The 19,194-nt window shown below is 42.1% G+C and overlaps 1 protein-coding gene across 2 annotated transcripts in view; it reads left to right on the top strand.

Moving 5' to 3' along the window:
* The window catches only part of Tecta (tectorin alpha), a 66,393-nt gene extending 48,084 nt beyond the window's left edge, over nucleotides 1–18,309 (top strand). Inside the window, exons 13-23 of one of the 2 annotated variants that reach the window (XM_076846256.2) lie at nucleotides 1,535–1,918; nucleotides 4,054–4,340; nucleotides 6,007–6,287; nucleotides 8,404–8,514; nucleotides 9,727–9,929; nucleotides 10,625–10,788; nucleotides 11,253–11,501; nucleotides 15,734–15,896; nucleotides 16,924–17,011; nucleotides 17,299–17,415; nucleotides 18,209–18,309. In XM_076846256.2, the coding sequence (XP_076702371.2) occupies nucleotides 1,535–1,918; nucleotides 4,054–4,340; nucleotides 6,007–6,287; nucleotides 8,404–8,514; nucleotides 9,727–9,929; nucleotides 10,625–10,788; nucleotides 11,253–11,501; nucleotides 15,734–15,896; nucleotides 16,924–17,011; nucleotides 17,299–17,415; nucleotides 18,209–18,309 (2,148 nt within the window). Of the gene's footprint in view, nucleotides 1–1,534; nucleotides 1,919–4,053; nucleotides 4,341–5,991; nucleotides 6,288–8,403; nucleotides 8,515–9,726; nucleotides 9,930–10,624; nucleotides 10,789–11,252; nucleotides 11,502–15,733; nucleotides 15,897–16,923; nucleotides 17,012–17,298; nucleotides 17,416–18,208 lie in introns of both variants that reach the window. The other variant, XM_076846255.2, reaches the window with a different exon arrangement.
* Nucleotides 18,310–19,194: the final 885 nt, after the last annotated feature.

Genomic DNA, 19,194 nt, shown 5'->3' with positions numbered 1-19,194 from the left:
ATAGTTGATTGCGGTTTTGATAAGTCTGTAAGTTAAAGAAGAAAGCAGTGAGCAGGCCTTTTTATTCCATTAAAATGTCATTTTTGGATAGGACTGTGTTGATAAATTGATACTGATTGAGCATCTGTAATGTAAAAATCTGAAATCCAAAATGTTCCAAAATACAAAACTTTCTGAGTGGTGACATGATGCTATGAGTAAAAAAAAGTCCACTCCATGGAACTTTATCTCATGCACAAAATTATTTAAAATTTTGTATTCAATTACCTTCAGGCTATGAGTAGAAGGTATATGTGAAATAAATGAATTTTGTGTTTAGACTTGGATCCTATATCCAAAATATCTTGTAACATATATACAAATATTCCAAAATTTGGGAAAAACAATCCCAAATCGAAATCCCTTCTGATCTCAAGCATTTTAAATATGGGATACTCCACCTGAGGGCCCACATCCTAATGTCTCAGTCTATTTATCAAGACCATACCCCACTTGGACTGTCAAAATGGTTTTCCAACAGTTCCCTGGAATTCTTAGTACAGAGCAAGTACAAGATCAAGAATACAAGCTTTACCTAGTAGAGTCATGCCTACAGATGTTCCCCATTTGGAGAAGAATAGAAAACAATAGCTGCCTCCAATTGAGGATATCCTGTGTTGTATGTATCTTAATAACTTTATATATAGTTCCTTCATCATCTGAAGGAGGATGAGTGGTTTTTCTTTTGTGATATGAACAACAGCTACTCTATGCCAGGAAATATGCTTTCCACGTTTTGCTTAATTTTCCCTTACAATTACTTGCAAGACATGATTATGATCTCCAATTTAGAGATGAACACACTGACTCTGGGAGGTTAGTAACGTTCAAGATAGCACATGTAGTTACAGGGCTGGGACTGACATCCAAGTTGTCTAATCCCAAATCTTCCTTTCATGAAACCTAGCTGTTCACTAGATCTTTCACATTCAAGACCCAGAGAAATGGGGGCACTGGCAACAAGAGCAAGTTAGAAGTAGACTAGACACATGGGAAATGTTTAGAAGGGTGAGAGTTGTGAAGTGTTGAAATGGTTAATCCTAAGAGTTGATCATCACTTTCTTTTGACTATTTGAAGGGCTGGTTTTTCATTCTCAAGTGAATTTAAATTTCATTCTTGAAGTGAAGCCTGTACTTGTTAGAAGTGTGATTCCTTGGTTAAAAAAAAAAAAAATCTACAATGTATTTTCTTCTTCACCTAGTTCCTCTAACAGCTGCACATTCAGGTTGGCTGTGATTAGTTCTACAATCCAGCCATAAAGATTCCAGAGTTCTTGATTGAAACCAATAAAGTCTAAATTGCATATGATTTGGCATCTGAGTTGCATGGAACTGATGGCGCATTTGAACTGAGGCAGCCTCCCTACTGCTCCCTATTGCAAACTGCAGCCCTGTTAAAGACAGGCTAGCCCAGCCTGGTCCAGATGGACGGGGCTTTGAGTTCCCCAGTATTGACCGCAGCCTGAGTTTAACTCAAACGCCCACTTTCTTCCAGCCCAAGCAGCTGTTCTGGAACAGTGACTGCACGCGGCGGTGTCGCTGTTTCCGGCGCAATCTCATCCAGTGCGACCCGCGCCAGTGCAAATCGGACGAAGAGTGCGCGCTGCGCAACGGGGTGCGCGGCTGCTTCAGCACCAAGACCTCCTACTGCCTGGCGGCGGGCGGAGGAGTCTTCCGCACCTTCGACGGCGCCTTCCTCCGCTTCCCCGCCAACTGTGCCTTCGTGCTCTCCACCATCTGCCAGAAGCTCCCCGACATCTCCTTCCAGCTCATCATCAACTTCGACAAATGGTCCTCCCCTAACTTGACCATCATTTCGCCCGTCTATTTCTACATTAACGAAGAGCAGATTCTCATTAATGACCGGAACACCGTCAAGGTGACGAGCCAGCCCTGGATTCTTGAGAAATGTGCCCGGGAAACAAGGGTTTGGCTAGTGGACGGTTCATTGCGGTTTTCCCAGATAACTAAGTTGTAGGGTAATAGGTTGTTGCTTCTTATGTAACCGTACGCAAATGACCAAGCATAAGGTTTCTACCAGCATACGAATGGGGCCCATTCCATCCCTCACTGATGATTCCAGAGGCCTTGCAGGAAATTTACAGCATCTCAGGGCAGTAATAATGGCCTGGGTGGTAATAGAGTTTCAGGTGATAAAATGGTAGATAAGTCGGGTTTTATTCTGAATTAATTTCCAAAAAGCATCTCATTTGTTTTTAAGAGCCTTTTAAATTATTCTTGCCTCTGCTAACCTGTACCAGACCAGCCTTCATCTCTGCCATCCTTTCTGTAAACCAAGAGAAGGCGAGCATTTGCCTATAAAAACAACTACCTAAATAAAACCTGATGGAGCATCCCCCACTATCAGAGGTCCTGATGAGATACCACGTGAAAGAAAATGGGAGGCCGAATATGCCAAATTTTGTTGAGGCTGGCTCTTCCTTGGGCCTGTTGCCTGCTTTTTGTGAATCTTAGACTTCATATGTAAATAAGTGTGAAGTCCCTATCTACCCACATAGCTAATGTCTGACTTGGATTCCTACCCTTTCCACTTAATCCATTTGTTCCATCATCCCAGATGTTAAAGACCTATAAAAACTTAAAATACAGTATATGGTATATAATGGAATTATATGATATAATTATATGCTAGGAAGACTACGTTTATGTTATAATAATATTAATACAATAATATAGTTAAGCTCTAGATTATTGTTTCCAACCCATTTTAATGTTCCTGTGTTGATTTCATTGAAATATCTGCAGAATTAAAAACTTGGGACTTAATAGGTTAAGAAGATAATTGCTCTGATGAACTATTGACAGGGATCCCAATTTCTCACCTAAACCAAACTGATCTCAGCAAGTAGACCTGAAAGGTAGAGCTGGGTACCATTGCTCTGAGCACAGATAGGGAGGGATGAGAAGAGACTATATTAACATTTTTTTTGAACCAAGTGTTAAATGTCTGCTTTTTGTTCTTGGCTCAGATAATCAGTCATTAATGTATCTTTATTTGAAGAGTCATCAAATATCTTAGTATCCAGAGTTAGGCAAAAGACTGCCTGTATTTTGCAAGCTTAAAAGGAAAAATCTGGATTTTCATAGTGGTTTTTAACTTCAATTAAAGCAGCTGCTACTGTTTTTGATATTCTAATTCTTTTTGCAAATTAGCCCACATGGACACTATTGCATTGGTCCAGAACACAGAGCAAGAAAGTGAAAGTGACCACCTGAGAGAGCAAAACTGACATTGTTGCTGAATAAAATACCCTAAGCTAGCCAAAATAGTAAGGACATATATTTTTTAAAGGCATCTGCCTTTTTTATGAAACAAAAGTTACTAATAACCTGCAGGGGAAAAAACAATTTATTTTGTAAGTACAGAAAAAGTATGTTATATTCTATCCCAAGGGCTAAGAAAAGAAAATGTTATAAAGCAGGAAAATGACGACTGTAGAAAATACTGTGTCTATAGGACCTCTGGGGGGAACCTTAGGTTTGAACATTATAAACAAGAAAACAATAAGCATGGCAATGATCCCTTGATCCATTTTAACTGTGTTGGAATCTCCTTGGATTGGAATGTCATTTTCAGTAATTGGTTTATGCTGGGGAAAGTTTTACACAGAACGCCAGCTATTCGCTGTGGGTTATGCTGGTCTAACACATTCTTCTCTCGACCTCCTCCCCCTTTTCTCCTCCATAGTTTGCTTCCTTTGGGAAAACTATGGAGGGTAAGAAAAGTACATGCCCTTAAACTTTAGGGCAGAGGTTAGTAGACCACAGCCTGTGGCTGCTTGCTACTTGTTTTTGTAAATGAAGCTGTTATTGGGCACACAGCCACACTCACTTAGTTACATGTTTGTAACTGCTGAGGCTTCTCTATGCTATAAGGGTAGAGTTAGTAGTTAAGATAAATTTCCTAGAGCCTGCAACACCTGGCCCTAACTGAATAGTTAGCCAACCCCAGCTTTCAGGGTAATGACTTACTTTCTCCCTTCCCTCCAATAGGTGAATGGCACCCAAGTGAACGTTCCATTTATAACTGGTTTAGCTACCAAAATCTACAGCAGTGAGGGGTTTCTGGTGATTGACACCAGCCCCGACATCCAGATCTATTACAATGGTTTCAATGTCATTAAAATCAGCATCAGTGAGAGGCTGCAGAACAAAGTCTGCGGCCTCTGTGGCAACTTCAATGGGGACCTGACTGATGATTATGTGACCTTGCGGGGGAAGCCAGTGGTGAGCAGCGTGGTATTGGCCCAGAGCTGGAAAACCAACGGCATGCAAAAGAGGTAAGGGGTCTATAGAGTTCAAAGCATTAAACTTGGTGGCTCCCATCTTCCCATATCCATGGAGGTGTTAATGAGGAGTGTACTGTCCTTAGCATCTGTCACCCTTCCTCTCTGCAGAGCGGAGCCAAAGGTCTTTGGAGTTTTGATGCTACAAATAGGCACATCAGAGTTCCCAGTAATTTCTTGAACTGCAAAGAAGGAACTGGGTTAGAGGATATGACCTTAAATGATCATGTCATCTAGCCTCAGCTAAACAGAAGAGTGTGCCAGGATTAGAGTTCTGAATCCTGAACAGCTGCCCACCTAGGGTCTGGGCTCCCCTGCTGGGGGTGGCCAGGACTGATTCAGTAGAAGAAAGGCAGCCCTTTGATTCCTGGTGCTGGACCTAATTGAGTGTCTTTGACTTGATTGTGGTTGTGTAGGCAATTGGTGGGAATCAGAAAATCCTTTTTTAGAACATAAGTCATGGAAGTTAGACTCACCTCTAATCACCTGAGATATAATGATCTAAACAAGTTATTCCAAAGGTTTTTAATTGAGGGTCTCTCTGGGTTGCTGATTTATGATGATAGCTTTCTAGATCTACTTCTTTTTCTTTGTGTCTCTTTGCTTATGTGCTGGATGTCTTCATGCTTTACATGCCAGATATCAGCTAATACACAGAAACATAGCTAATACATTAGAAACTATGCTCCAAACCCCCTTTGGTAACACTTGCCCCAAGTGTAAGCTGAATGATGTATCATGTATTAGATTATCCTGTGAATTATGGGACCCCGAGTTGGGAAGAATCTTGAGCAATACTTAGTCCAGTCTCTTTTCTTGATGAAACAGAGGCTAAAACAATGGCTTATTTATATGAGAGGACCCATTAGTGCAAGCCAGGACTAGACTTCAGGATTCCTAATTTCATGGTTTCTCTGAAATGCCACTCAGTGACCCACAGATAGGAAGAAGAAGACTTTGGACATTTAAGCCCTCTTGGTTTTTCCTGACAAGCAAGGTTCGGTTCCTCCCATGGAGTTGTGATTCTGCTTGAACTTTTCCCCTGCCTCCCTCCCTCCTTTCTTTTCTTTCTCTTCCTTTCTTTTCCTTTATAAACTATCATCAGCTGGACACCAGTTTTCTTATGAAGGTTTTAAATTTGGTCTCTGACAGCTAAACTGAAGCTGGTGTGGAAGACTCTTGGATTTCTTTGGAAACCTTTATTTCTGCCATCTATCAGACATTATTATTGCTATTACCATTCTGTCAATACCTGAAGACTCAAGTGGCTGTTTTTGCTTTACTTACTCTGATGAAACTCTTACCCCCAGCTACAACGAACTGCCGTTCACACAGTTAGTGGTTATTATATCAATGGTATCAATCAATTATAGGAAAGTATTAATGGTTATTATATCAATATCTACCTTTCTTGTGTCACAAAGCCCATCTTTGCTGTGTCGTAATGCTATAAGCAATGGGAATTCCTTTTTCACTTTCTTGGCTGGGTAGCTCAAGGCCATTAGCACCTGACTTTTCTAAGGTGAAGGTAGCACTGGCCTCCCATACTGCCTTGTTCAGAGCTAGCACAGCAGATGCAAAAGATGAGGTCTTACTTTGCCTGGAAGACTCAGGTGGCTGGTTTTGCTTCGCTTGCTCTGACCAAACCTCTTGCCCCCAGCTGCAACGAACTGCAGTTCTCACAGTACGCAGCCACGTGTGACAACGTGCACATTCAGAAGATGCAGGGTGATGGCTACTGCCTGAAGCTCACCGATATGAAAGGCTTCTTCCAGCCCTGCTACGGGCTCCTTGACCCCCTCCCCTTCTACGAGTCCTGCTACCTGGATGGCTGCTACAACCACAACAAATTCCAGTTGTGCGGCTCCCTGGCTGCCTATGGGGAAGCCTGCCGCTCCTTTGGGATCCTGAGCACAGAGTGGATCGAGAAGGAGAATTGCTGTAAGAGAATTATTTTATATCTTTGCATTATTTTCTGGTAGCCTTGCTTTGTCTAGGGATGACTGATCCTCTCCATTTTCACTCTTGGATCTGCAAGTAAGCATATATGTGTCAACATGCATAAAAAGCTACTCCCATTAACGCAAGGTGATACTGGGACCAACAGATTGTGTTTTTGTACCCTGACACACAACACCAATCCTGTGTGTGATTCCAGGCCCATTCCAAGGCTATGCATACACGTTGGTAAATTTAGAGACTAATCTCCATCAAGTGTGGGAATACACATAATTCAAAACTTAAGAACAATAAAGCTAATTAAAACATGTATTAAATGATTTCAGAAATGTTAAGCAAATTACTAGTCTCTGCTGGAAATTAACAGAAATGTTTTGTTTGGTAACTTTAATATTTTATTCTGCTGTGTTCATAAGAAATGCTTTAAAATTAACTGTTTTGAACTCTGAAAATTGTAAATGTTATTATCTATGTTTATTTGTGTACGTGTGAGCCTCAAGTTTCCCATTGCTTGCCAGCTGGCGGACAGACCACCACATTTTTAAGTGAGGTTTTTCTTCCTGTGGCTCTAAACTCAGCCCATTCTTTCTGTTGTTTACTTTGGTCGTTTTCAGGCTAGGTTAATCAGCCACCCCATTTTCTGCCTGGCTACGTGTGTGCCTGGAAATACATTATACATGAATACTCTTGGAAGAAATCCTTTTAAAACAAATATATTTAAATGATATAGATGCTTTTCCTTCAGTCGTCTTTCCAGAAATAGAAACTGGCTGACACGATGCAATCCATGTGCTCCCACCTTGTGCCATTACTTGCTTAGTGGAGGAGCGTGGCAGCCAGGTCACATGAGGCAGGTGAAGCTATGGGATTTTTCTTTTTAAAAGTTTTTACTAGTGCACTCTAGTTATACATAATATTGGGGTTCATTTTTGACATAGTCCTACATGCATAGAATATAATGGCTCCCCTTCAGTTCCCAGAGCGTCTCCTCCTCCATCCCCCTGTTTCCCTTCAGGAATTGGTCTTCCTTCTATTTATCTATAGTTTTTATTTAAAATTAGTGATTTTAACCTCTTTTTTCCCTTATACATGACTGTATATGTGGTGAGAGCAACTCAAAATGTATTCATTTAGTCATTTTCAAGTATATAATATCTTGTCATTAACTATTGTAGATCTCTTGAGCTTATTCTTCCAACTGAAATGTTGTGTCTTTTTTCAACTTTCTTCTTAAAAATTCTTGAAGTGAACTTAGCTCATGCCACACAGTTACTTCTTTAGCACCAACCATGGTGATGAACAAGAATTCTTCTATCTTGATAGGAAGGAGATTCTTCAAATAAAAAAATGAGTCTCGAAACAAAAATGCTCTCAATTAATGGATCTCAAATGGAGATGTTGAATATCTTGCAGGTAGTCTCATCTGTCACAGAAATGCTATTCATAATAACATGGTGCCATTAATCTTAGACAATGATGGTGAATTATGTGTTTTGATTTGTCTACTTTTATATAATCAAGTCAGTTGTTATTAAGGTTTACCATGAATCCAAGAAGTCCTGATATCCCCGGGGAATTCCTGGGATCTTACTGGCCCTCAAATTTTCATTATTGGCAAATATATATTGACCACTGTGAGGTGGCTGTATGCTAGGAACATAAAGAGAAATATTTGGCATCTACTCTTTACATAAATATGAAGATATAAGTGCAAGTAATCATAATATAACATAGTATAGTAGGTACCATCACCATGGTGTACCTTGGCAGGTAACAGTGTTGTGCATTCTGTCTTTACCTTTTATCTTCCTTGGTGGCCTTGGGTAAATTTGGGTTATAATAGCTTAAGGAGCGTTTGTGAGGATCTAACATGCGAATTCAGCTAAAGCCTGAGGCACAGTGCCCAGTCCATAGCAAACACCCAATCACTAGCTATTGCCATTCATTTTTTCTGGAAGGTTGCCCTCTCTGTTAACTTACAGCTAATCTCTGACCATTTCTGACTGAACTGAAGTGGTAAATCCAGATAATAACCAAATGCTACCACGTGTAGTGTGAAAATCAAGTTGTGCGTGTTTCTGTGTGTTTTCCTTTTTAGCAGGAGTGGTTGAAGATCCCTGTGTTGGGGCGGACTGTCCCAACCGAACCTGTGAGCTGGAAAATGGAGGAGAGCTGTGTGGTTGCATTGAGCCACCCCCCTACGGAAACAGTGAGTAACAAGTGCCACCTCTCCACCCAGAAAGGCCCAATGGAGGAGGGCTGGAGTGGCATAGGAAAGCTCCAAGGAAGGACCATGATGTGTCCTACCTCATGGGTTAGAAAAATTCCAGGAGCAAAACTTCTGGGAGTGTTTAAGCAGAACAAAGAAGCAATCTGACCAAAATGGGCTAATGTTCATTTTCTCACAGCTTCGTCCTTTCTTCAACAAATGATAATGTGTACATTTGTATATGAATGGGATGGGCCAGTTCCATCAAGTCCACATACAACATAGAGATCCAAGTGGATCTTTTAGATGAGGAAAAAGTAAGGTGGTTTGATACCAGCATGAAGGAAGGAAGAGAGCCAGGTGCCTTAGGCTGACCTACAGCCAGTTTTATCTGGCCCAAACCTTTTTGGTCTTGAAGATACAACAGGAATGTTTGAAGCAAGCAGCAAATACCTGGGACTCCTGGCCTTGTCGCTAACTGTGTTTGCCTTAAGGTAGAAATGGCCCTGATCCTGGCAGAGCACATCATCTCGGTGCCAGCTTGCAGAGCTGCTTTGCTTTCCATCCCCACGCCCTTTGTTGAACCAAGTAATTCAGAGGCATGTGCTAAATTTAACATCCTTCAAGAATGAAAACCTAATTGACTAAAAGGCTCCATAGGAGGGGACAACATAGTTCACCTAGGCAGACATAAATATTTCTGTTTCTTATTACCAGCTATTTATACACTCAGAGAAAATGTCAATTGGTGCAATATCCTGTCAAAAGGCAATTCCTGATGCTCACCTGGGACTTGCTAAGAGGTTGTGCTGAGCTGGATTCAACCAGGGCTTTGGGTGTGGCCAGGCCAGTGCTGTTCTTCCTGGGGAGCATGCTCCTTAGCCAGGCCACAAAGTGCCAGATTCTGTATGTCACTGAAAAGTAGCTGCCACCAGTATGTGTGGGAGGAAGGCCTGGGTTTATAAAGAAAGACAAAGGGCTCTTTATTAGCATTTTTATCTTTTTAATAAGACTCTACCAATGCCCAAGTTATTGCTTTGAATGAATTCATATGCTCATTTGGTCTGATCAAAGCTTAATTAGAAATGCTTGCAGCCTGAGTGGAGCTCATTTGCCTTTTCTATAGGAGCATGGCAGGGTGATGCCTCAGTCCCACCCCTGCAGCAAGACGGGCTCCCACTGATTTGCTTTCCTTAACAACTGTTCCCACAGACTCACATGACATCATTGATGCAGAGGTGACCTGCAAGGCGGCCCAGATGGAAGTGTCCATATCTAAGTGCAAACTCTTCCAGCTTGGCTTTGAGAGGGAGGGTGTGAGAATCAATGACAGACAGTGCACTGGCATCGAGGGGGAAGACTTTATCTCCTTTCAGATCAACAACACCAAAGGGAATTGCGGCAACATCGTGCAGGTGAGAAAATGGGCATAGGAAGGAGCACCTGGCAGAGGTAGAGACGGCTCCTGGGTATTTGCCTATTGATCGTCCTTAAAGCCAAGGTCAAGGTGGTCCTCTTAAAAATATGCTCTTTGGAGAACAGTGAAAGGCATATGCATAAGGCAGTCATCACTAAGTGGTTGAATTGAAAGAGTGATGTGTAGGTTAACAAAGCTTCTCACTTCTTTTCTTGTTCCTTCTGGGGCTGTGTCTTCCGTTCATGGCTCTGCTCATTAACATTTATCAGAAGGCGAGAAAGGAGTAAGTACCTTCACGTATGGCAAAATGTTTGGTGGAGGAGAGGTTTGAATTAAGGGTTTAAAAATAATTTTCAATCAGTTTATATTACCTCAAACCAGCAATACTCCATGTTCTCCCTAGCTTGCATTTCCATGGATGACTGGGGACTGGGTGTTGTTAGAATTCAGTGGTACATGAAATCTACCTTCCATGGGCATTTCAAGGTTATCAGACTGAAGGGTGCTGTTGACATCTATTGTAATACTTTCTCCCTGAGTAAATGCTGAGGCCAGTGCCATACTGATTTATAATGGCCTCTGGGTTATGTATGGAATGAAGCCATTTCTCCACTTTCAGGGATATGGATTTAAAATGCAAGCCACATACTCGCTCCCAGATTTAATGATTTCTGACCTCCCTTTGCTCTGCAGTCCAACAGCACTCATATCATGTATAAAAACACAATCTGGATCGAAAGTGCCAACAACACTGGCAACATCATCACCAGGGACCGCACAATCAATGTGGAATTTTCATGTGCTTATGAGCTGGATATCAAGATCTCCTTGGATTCTGTAGTGAAGCCTATGCTAAGGTAAAGGATTTCATGGGCTGCGTTCATAACTTTGTCTTTCCTTGACAGATAAGGTTAGCATAATCAAAATTGTTAGCATTTATCTCTGAAGCACTAGGGAAAATAAAATTCTTATTTCCTGAACCTAGGTACTTTAGACCAGCACTGTTCAATAGAACTTTCTACAGTGATGGAAATGTTCCATATCTCAGTTATACAATATGGTAGCTACATGTGGCCATTGAGCACTTGGAATGTGGCTCAGGGGACAGAGGAATTGAATTTTTAATTTTTGAATTAATTGTGTTTCATTTGGATTTAAATTGCTCCGTGTACCTGGTAGGAACCAGTTTGGACTGTGCAGCCTTAGACTTTATAACTACATACTTTGCCTTCCCTCTGCTTTTTCAGCTTGAAAAAATGGAAGGCAGTTGAATTAATGAAATTATTTTGTTTTGCCTGCCTTATGACTGTTTCTATTTTAGTGTCATTAACCTGACGGTTCCAACCCAAGAAGGCAGCTTCACCACCAAGATGGCGCTCTACAAAAATGCCTCCTACAAACATCCTTACCGCCAGGGTGAAGTAGTCTTGACCACACGAGATGTGCTGTACGTAGGGGTCTTTGTGGTTGGAGCTGACTCTACACATTTGATCCTCACGCTCAACAAATGCTATGCCACCCCTTCCCGTGACAGCAATGATAAGCTCCGATACTTCATCATTGAAGGAGGGTGAGTGGCCTTTTAATAGATGGCAGTCTCAGAGCCATAATATTGTCTAATTATGTTTTAGGGAAAGGAATAGAAACTAACATTTGTTGATACCTTCAGAACCAGCATTTTGTATCAGCGAATTTATTTAATTCTCATAACAACCTATGATGTAGACTTTCTAAGCCTCATTTTATAGATGAGGTCAAGTAACTTGCTTAAAGTCACACAGCAGTTAGTGGCAGGTCCTTCAAGTCATGCAGTATTAACTACAAGATGCTTTATCATCGTTGTGATCAAAAAGGGATTTGGTCCTGTCTACTTTGAACTTCAATTTGAGAGGAATGAGAATTATGCAAATGAAAGAATAGGATGAGTAGGACACCTATCAAAATAAGAAAGAAATTACAAGAGTAGTGCCCCCTTCTCTGAGGGTGATATTCCAAGACTCCCAGTAGATGCCTGAAATGAAACCATGGAGAATACTGAACCCTCCATGTGTTATGCCTTGTCCCATACACACATGCCATGGTAAAGTTCAGTTTATAATTTAGGCAAAGGAAGGGATTAAAAACAATAACTAATAATAAAACAAAACTATTATAATAGTATACTATGATAAAAATTATGCAAACATGGTATCTCTCTCAAAATATCTTACTATAGTGTACTTATCCTTCATCTTCTTGTGATATTGTGAGGTGATTCAGTGCTCACATGATGAGAGACGAGTGAGGTGAATGATGTAGGTGGGCATTGGGATACAGCATCAGGCTACCACATAAGGGTTGCACACAAGCACTGAGATAACACAACACTGATCTATAACTAAGGTGGTTACTAGATGACTATCAGGCAGGTAGCATATACAGCACAGATACAGTGGACAATGGGATGATTCTTGTCCTGGATAGATGGAGTAGGACAGTACAATATCTCATTGTGCTACTCAGAACAGCATGCAATTTCAAATGTATGAGCTATTTCTGGAATTTTTCATTTAATATTTTTGTATGGCTGTTGAATGCAGGTAACTGAAATTGTAGAAAGTGAAACTTTGGGTAAAAGGGAATTACAGCAATAGTTCATAAGCTCTACAAGTTTCTTTTTACTTATCACTGTATGCCCACCATCTCATATATTTCCTGAAACATAGTGGTTATACAACAAAATTTATTTAATGAATTAATGGATGGATGACAAGAGAAGACTAAAGAACCAAACAACAGTAAAAATAATTATCTTTATTTAAAGAAAAACACCAGCTATGTCAGGCAGTTTATACATATAACAGATCTTTTGCAAAAATTCATTTTTAACAGCTTGATTGAAAACATAATTTATATGCAATTAAATTTACTTGCTTTAAGTATAAAATTCCATGATTTTCAGTAAGTCTACAAAGGAGCACAAACATCACCATAGTCTAATTTTAGAACAGTTCCTTCACCCAAATAAAATAATTCTTTAAATAGGGACTTTATTAATCAAAATTCTTTTGTTATAGCTGGTAAAGGCCAATTTAAATTAGCCTATGCCAAAAAACTCCCCACAACCAGAACCAAATAAAACCAAGGCGTTTAAGGGGTAATCAAATCACAGGAGTAGATGTAGCCTGGGGATGATCGAATCCAGGGAGCTGTCAAGCCTCTCTTCTTGCTCACCTCTTGTCTCTACCTCTCTCTGTCTCTCATTGACCTTGTCAGTCACTGACAATCCTGGCCTCACATTCATGCACCACTGTCACCACAGAGGAGAGAGCTCTTCTAATTCCAACTCAGGGACTCCTAGGGAAGGAAGACAACTCTGACTTTGATCACTTGCCTGTCCTTTGTAGGGGGAATGCACCATAACAGTTGTCTGGGCTGGATCAGCACCTACTCCTGTGATGGGCAGAGGGTGCTGTGGACACTGTTTAATAGCTTTGTGGTTGTGGGAAAGAGGAATGGTGCCCCAAGAGAAGAGGGGTGTGACTCTGGGCAAATAATTGACATCCACCATTTTGTAGACGAGGCAGGCTTGGAGAAGGCAGGCTCAGAATTCACCATGGTCACATGACCAGCAAGGGGAGGGAAGGAATTTTTTTAGGTGTCAGAAAACACGGCTCATTGCTAGGGCTGGCATGGCATGAGGCACGGGTTGTCCAGGCATGTGGTGGAATTTTCAACAAAGGCCTCGCTAAGGCATGTGTCTCTCTGAGATGGTATTAGCCTTCTCAGAGGCCAAGGGAGGGGCTTTGAGTCCTTGGTGCTTGGGTTAATGGGACAGTTTTCCTTTTCTCCATATCGCCTCCCTGTCCTTATTGTACTTCTGTCCTCGTGTAAAAGAGCTACAACCTGAGCTACTCTGCAAATGGAAACTCAGATTATGGAACTTGTGTCTCCTTTGAAGGATGAGGTGGCATTTAGCATTTTAAAAACAGTATTTAATGGACTTGACCCAGAGAGGAAGTGCGAGCCAGCAGGCATGTTCATAAATCTCAGCTTACCCCAGGGTCTGTGTGAATAAAGGCCTTCAAATTAAACTGTGGTTAGGTGGGAAATGATTTCGTCATCTGGGAGAATTTGAATCCATCAATCCTTCTAACCTTTCTGGGAGGGATGCGGTTATTGTTTTGTTTTGCTTTCTTCCACTGAACTTATGGGAAAACTGGTGCTCAGTGCTTAATTAATGAGCAGCAAAACAGGTCCACTTAAATGTTTTGGGGTCAGTTGATCCTCCCTAGCTGTGTGGAGCACAGAGACAGCACCCACTTATCAGTGGCTCAGAAACTGGTGGGGGTTGGGGCACAATGCCCACTTCTCTTTTCTCTGAAAAAGTGGGAAGGACAGCTATTCTTCATTGGTGTTCAGAAGATTCATGCCTGGCCTGTTTGCTTGCTTTAAAGGAGGCCCCCAAATAGCCAAGGATGCTTTGCTTCATGTTTTTCTGATACCTAAATTTCATCTTCCTGGGAGAGAGCTGGTGATCTGGCTAAGAGGCGAAGTCTGTGTGAAGATTGGAGAGACGCTACCATTTTAGAATCCTTGAGCCAATTTAGATTATCCACAATCCTAATAAGGACAAGAAAAAAAAAAAAAAAGGATGGCATATAAAATTTTGCTTTCAAAGCATTTCAGAGACGACTGCCTTGAAAAGCAACTTGCATTTTGCCTAGAAGACTAATTATGAAACTTAATAGGTGTGGGAATGCTAAAGGATAACTTCGATTTTTAATTTTCCTTATTACTAAGCGATTTAATCCTGTGGGCTTGGGGAAAAGAAACATAAGAAAGAGAAAGAGTCACCCCTTTTATCTTGATAATTTTAAAGAGCCTCTTGGCACCTAGGAGCCCACCTTGGGCCATGGCAGCACAACTCATTCATTCATTCACTTATTCATTCATTCAACAAAAATTTTCAAATACTTACCATGTGCCCTGTGATGCATTGGAACTACAAGGAGGATGGCAGTTTGATTCTTACTCTGGAGGAGCTCAACAGGGTGCTGTTGGCAAATCCGGAAAAGACCTCCTATTCCTGCCTGCTTAGAGCATGCCTAGAGGCTCCATGTAGAGAAGGGGTGCTGTAGACTCTGCTGTGAAAGAGCAAGTGTCATGCAAGGGGACAGGAGCAGAAAGACCTTCCAGTGGGGAAAACATTCCATGAAGACACTGGAATATATGCCACTGTGGTACATTTGGGGAACTTCTAAGTCGTTAGAGCAAAATATCTGTGCTTGAGGAAGGCCTTGCCTGGGCCTGGGTATTGGCTCGGTACCACAAGGAGGAAGGAGTTGAGGAGAGCCGCTCACCTGCACCAGGACCCTGCTCCAGCTCCTCGGGCTGTGCTTCTCCCCCCCCAGCCCCAGCTCCTACCTATTTTAATGCGTGGGAAGAGTTCCCAAGAGGCTTTGAATCAGGGGCCCCTGCCAACATTGATAATTAACTGAAGAAAGTACAGAGGAAGTCAGAACTAATCTTGTGTTTGCTAAATTGTTATCAGTAAAACACAGCATCATGAGGGGGCGGACTGAGGACTTGAAGCACAGGGAAATTGAGTGCAGTCCCTACGATCATTTAATTTTTAGTTGCAGTTAGGATACTAACTGAGGTGGTATTTAAAGTTTCAGAACAAACAATGAGAGTAAGAGGGAGTGATAATAGATGACAGGTCCAGAGGCCACATTCATTTGAAATTCTGAAATGAAGATGAGGATTAATGTGTAAGAGGAAAAAATGAGAAGCCAAGATGCCATTATTTTTTCTGAATAGGTGTCAGAATATTAAAGATAACACCATCGGCATCGAGGAGAATGGAGTCTCCCTAACCTGCCGTTTTCACGTCACCGTCTTTAAATTCATTGGGGATTATGATGAAGTTCATCTTCACTGTGCAGTGTCGCTCTGTGATTCAGAAAAGTACTCCTGTAAAATCGTAAGTGACAGTGTAAAAATCAAATGCTTAGACTTACTCTCCCTGCTCCAGCATTCCCAGCATGAAGACTGAGTACCGGGTGGTTGAACTGGAGTAATCCACAGATGCTCAGGAGTCTTTGGTGGGTAGTCATCTTTGGTGGGGGAGAGCACAGTGGAATGATGTGCATTTACTCCTGTCTCTGAAATGTCAACTGGTCATTGCCTTAACTTCAGACCAGGACTCCTCAAGCTAGCACCTTTGCTGTGGGGGATTGCCCTGTGCAGTGTCCCTGGTCTCTGCCCAGCAGATGCCAATGCTATCTACTCTCCAGTTGTAACATCCAAAAAATGTGTCCAGACATTGCCAAAAAGTCCACTGGATGTAGGGGTGGGGGCATTGGTCTGGCTGAGGACCACTGTACTGAAGTCTCAAGGAATCTCAGGCCACCTGAGTCTGATGACACTGAGCAGAGCATCACTCCACCACAGCAAACTGCTGACCTCAGGAGGCAATTTATCAAAGTATCCAACAGCTCATCTGATCCACAGGGCCTGAGGCTCTAGGGGGGCTGGTGGGATAAGGCTGAAGTGCAAATTAAGCATCTCTTCCATGCCAGGCTTATATACCCCCACTACATAAAGCTATGTCCTTAAGATGTGATTGCATTGGTACCTGGATCCTAACCTTTAATATTGCAGCTTTTTGCTTATCCCCTTGTTTGCAGAATCAAGATATGAATTATGGCCAGGGCTCCTCGCAGATGGTGCCGCATACATTAGTGTCCATGAGATACAACAATCCTCATTCCCGAGCAAAGGGCCTCTTTGAATATAATTCTACTGTGAAGAGTATATTTAATTCTGCTCAACCTAAAGCCTGGCGTCCCAGTGGATTCAATGATCAAGAATGCATTGGTTCTAATTAATCTGAGCAGCAATAGTGCTGGAGGCCGGAGCCTCTGCCTCTTTTGCAGGTGGAAACATGGTGAGGAATAAGTTATCAGCTTAATTGTGTGAAATTTTCCCTCTGGTGTTCTGTCTTTCAGACTTGCCCACAAAATTCCAGGATTGCCACAGATTATACAAAAGAACCTAAAGAACAGATCATTTCAGTGGGACCTATTAGGAGAAAAAGTATGTATGTTTCCTAAAACACACTATAAATTATTGAAACAGTGGGACTTGAAGGCTCAGACGTGCTTCACCTGTGATGTGGGTCTAGTGCATGAGGTGATGGTGTTGGGGACACCAGTGTGAGAAGACTGCCCGCCTGCTCCCTTGAAGAAATATTTTCATTGGCTTTTAAGAACTCGGCAGCATGGGGCTTTTCTTCATCCTCTCCTTTCATTAAAACCTTCCCTTCTATATGAATTGGAGGGTGGAATGGTCTACAATTAATTTGCCCGACTGCTTGTTTTCAGGGCTGGACTGGTGTGAAGACAACGGAGGATGTGAGCAGATCTGCACCAGCCGGGTGGACGGGCCTCTGTGCAGCTGTGTGACGGGAACCCTGCAAGAGGACGGCAGGAGCTGCCGAGGTAGAGGCTCTTCTGAGTCAGGGCAGGCAATGAGGGTCCTAGAAAGTCTCCAACCCCAGAAGGAGAAACTCAGATCTGAAGCCCACCCAGTCAGCAACTTACCTAGGAAAGTTTCAGAAATTGAGAAGGGAAGATGGCTGGGCAGGCTGACACACGCCTGTAATCCCAGTGGCTCCGGAGGCTGAGGCGGGAGGATCACGAGTTCAGAGGCAGCCTCAGCAACAGCGAGACGCTGAGCAACTCAGTGAGACCCTGTCTCTGAATAAAATACAATTTTTATTTTATTGTATAGTGGGCTGGGGATGTGATGCAGTGATTGAATGCCCCTGAGTTCAATCCCTGGTACCCATCCCTCCAAAAAAGAGGAAAGATGGGAAAACACCCAAAAAATTCTTTTTTTAAAAAAAAGAAAGAAAAAAGAAAAACCTTTGCATCCCTGCTTTTACATCTAAAGACAATGATAGAAGAAAATTTACACTACCACTTCAGGATTATATATTGGCTATAAATCTGAATGCCAGGTCTACCTGGGCTGAGGCTGGGATTAGACGTTTGCCTTAACAAATGAGAGAGCAGTCTTGCCATGGTTTTCTCCCTCTGAGTTTAGCAGGATCCTCTTTAAGGTTGGATTAATTTTGATTTTTTGCTGCCTGAGCCAGGGCCATTTGGGTAAAGTGAGTTCTTAGCCATGAAATTTCCTTTATTTAGTTGAGTGTTGCAGAGAAGTGATGCCTAACTGGCATTCTCCCCATCACCACCCCATAGGACTTATTATGTTCCTCTCTGTCCACAGCCTCTAATTCTTCAGTTGATCTTCAAGTTTGGACACTTCTTCTCATCGTGACCCAAATTTCACTATGGCATTTTGTATATCAATCAGACACAACCTCATAACGCACTCAAGGTTGCTATATAAAGTACTGTAATTTACTTACTTCAACTCCCTGTAGGATTAAAAAGTGTGTGTCCCTAAGTCAAAATCTATTTGAAAGTGTCCACCTTCTCACAATCATGCCACCTGCCTCCAGTGGTCAGAGATTCCAGGTCCCTCTTTCAAAATATGCACCAGGCTTCTAAAAGCCAGTCATGGGAAGGATGTATTTAACCTAAAATTCCCAAACAGTTGTCACTAGAAACCTTGGCTCATGTGAAAATCCAGTAAAGGAAATGAACTCTAGTTATAGAAATCTGACCAGAGAAATCGGTCCAGCCACTGCTATTCTGGATCCTACTTGTTACAGAGTTAGGGCTCATTGGAACAATCTGGGAATGATGACTGAAAGGTTTGGCTCCTTCTAAGGAATCTCGCTGGTGGGTGGAAGTGTCTGATCTACAGCCTGCACCATGGCTCTGTTCTGTTGAGGACGAGTCCCTTTGCCTGTCCACTGCAGCTCTCCACCTTGCCATGGCAGCTTTGGCCACTGGATATATTATTTGCAGACCTGGGGAATCTCATCCTAACCCCACCCCTCAAACCCAGTTCCTTCTCTTTTCACAGATCAACCAAATAATTTTACTGTGTTTTATCCTTAAATAAACTTTGTGTTCAAGTATTCTCATTATTTGGTGGCCGGAATCATTCTTATCGATGTGAAGCTTTGCACGCTAAATAGCTCGCTGTGATTAAAAACAGAAAAGAGCAAGCAGCAGCCATTGGACCAGGTAGGCACTGCTGGCCACAGCTGTAATGTGTTGTGTTATTACTACTCGGATGCACTTACAGAGCATTAGCGGAGCATTAAGGTGCTTTGCAGAAGAAAAGCAGGCAGTGTCCTTTAT

The sequence above is a fragment of the Callospermophilus lateralis genome, chromosome 2 (genome assembly GCF_048772815.1).
Source record: "Callospermophilus lateralis isolate mCalLat2 chromosome 2, mCalLat2.hap1, whole genome shotgun sequence".
NCBI lineage: Eukaryota > Metazoa > Chordata > Mammalia > Rodentia > Sciuridae > Callospermophilus > Callospermophilus lateralis.
Note: the sequence above shows the minus strand (reverse complement) of the source record. Positions and strands in the feature narration are given on the sequence as shown.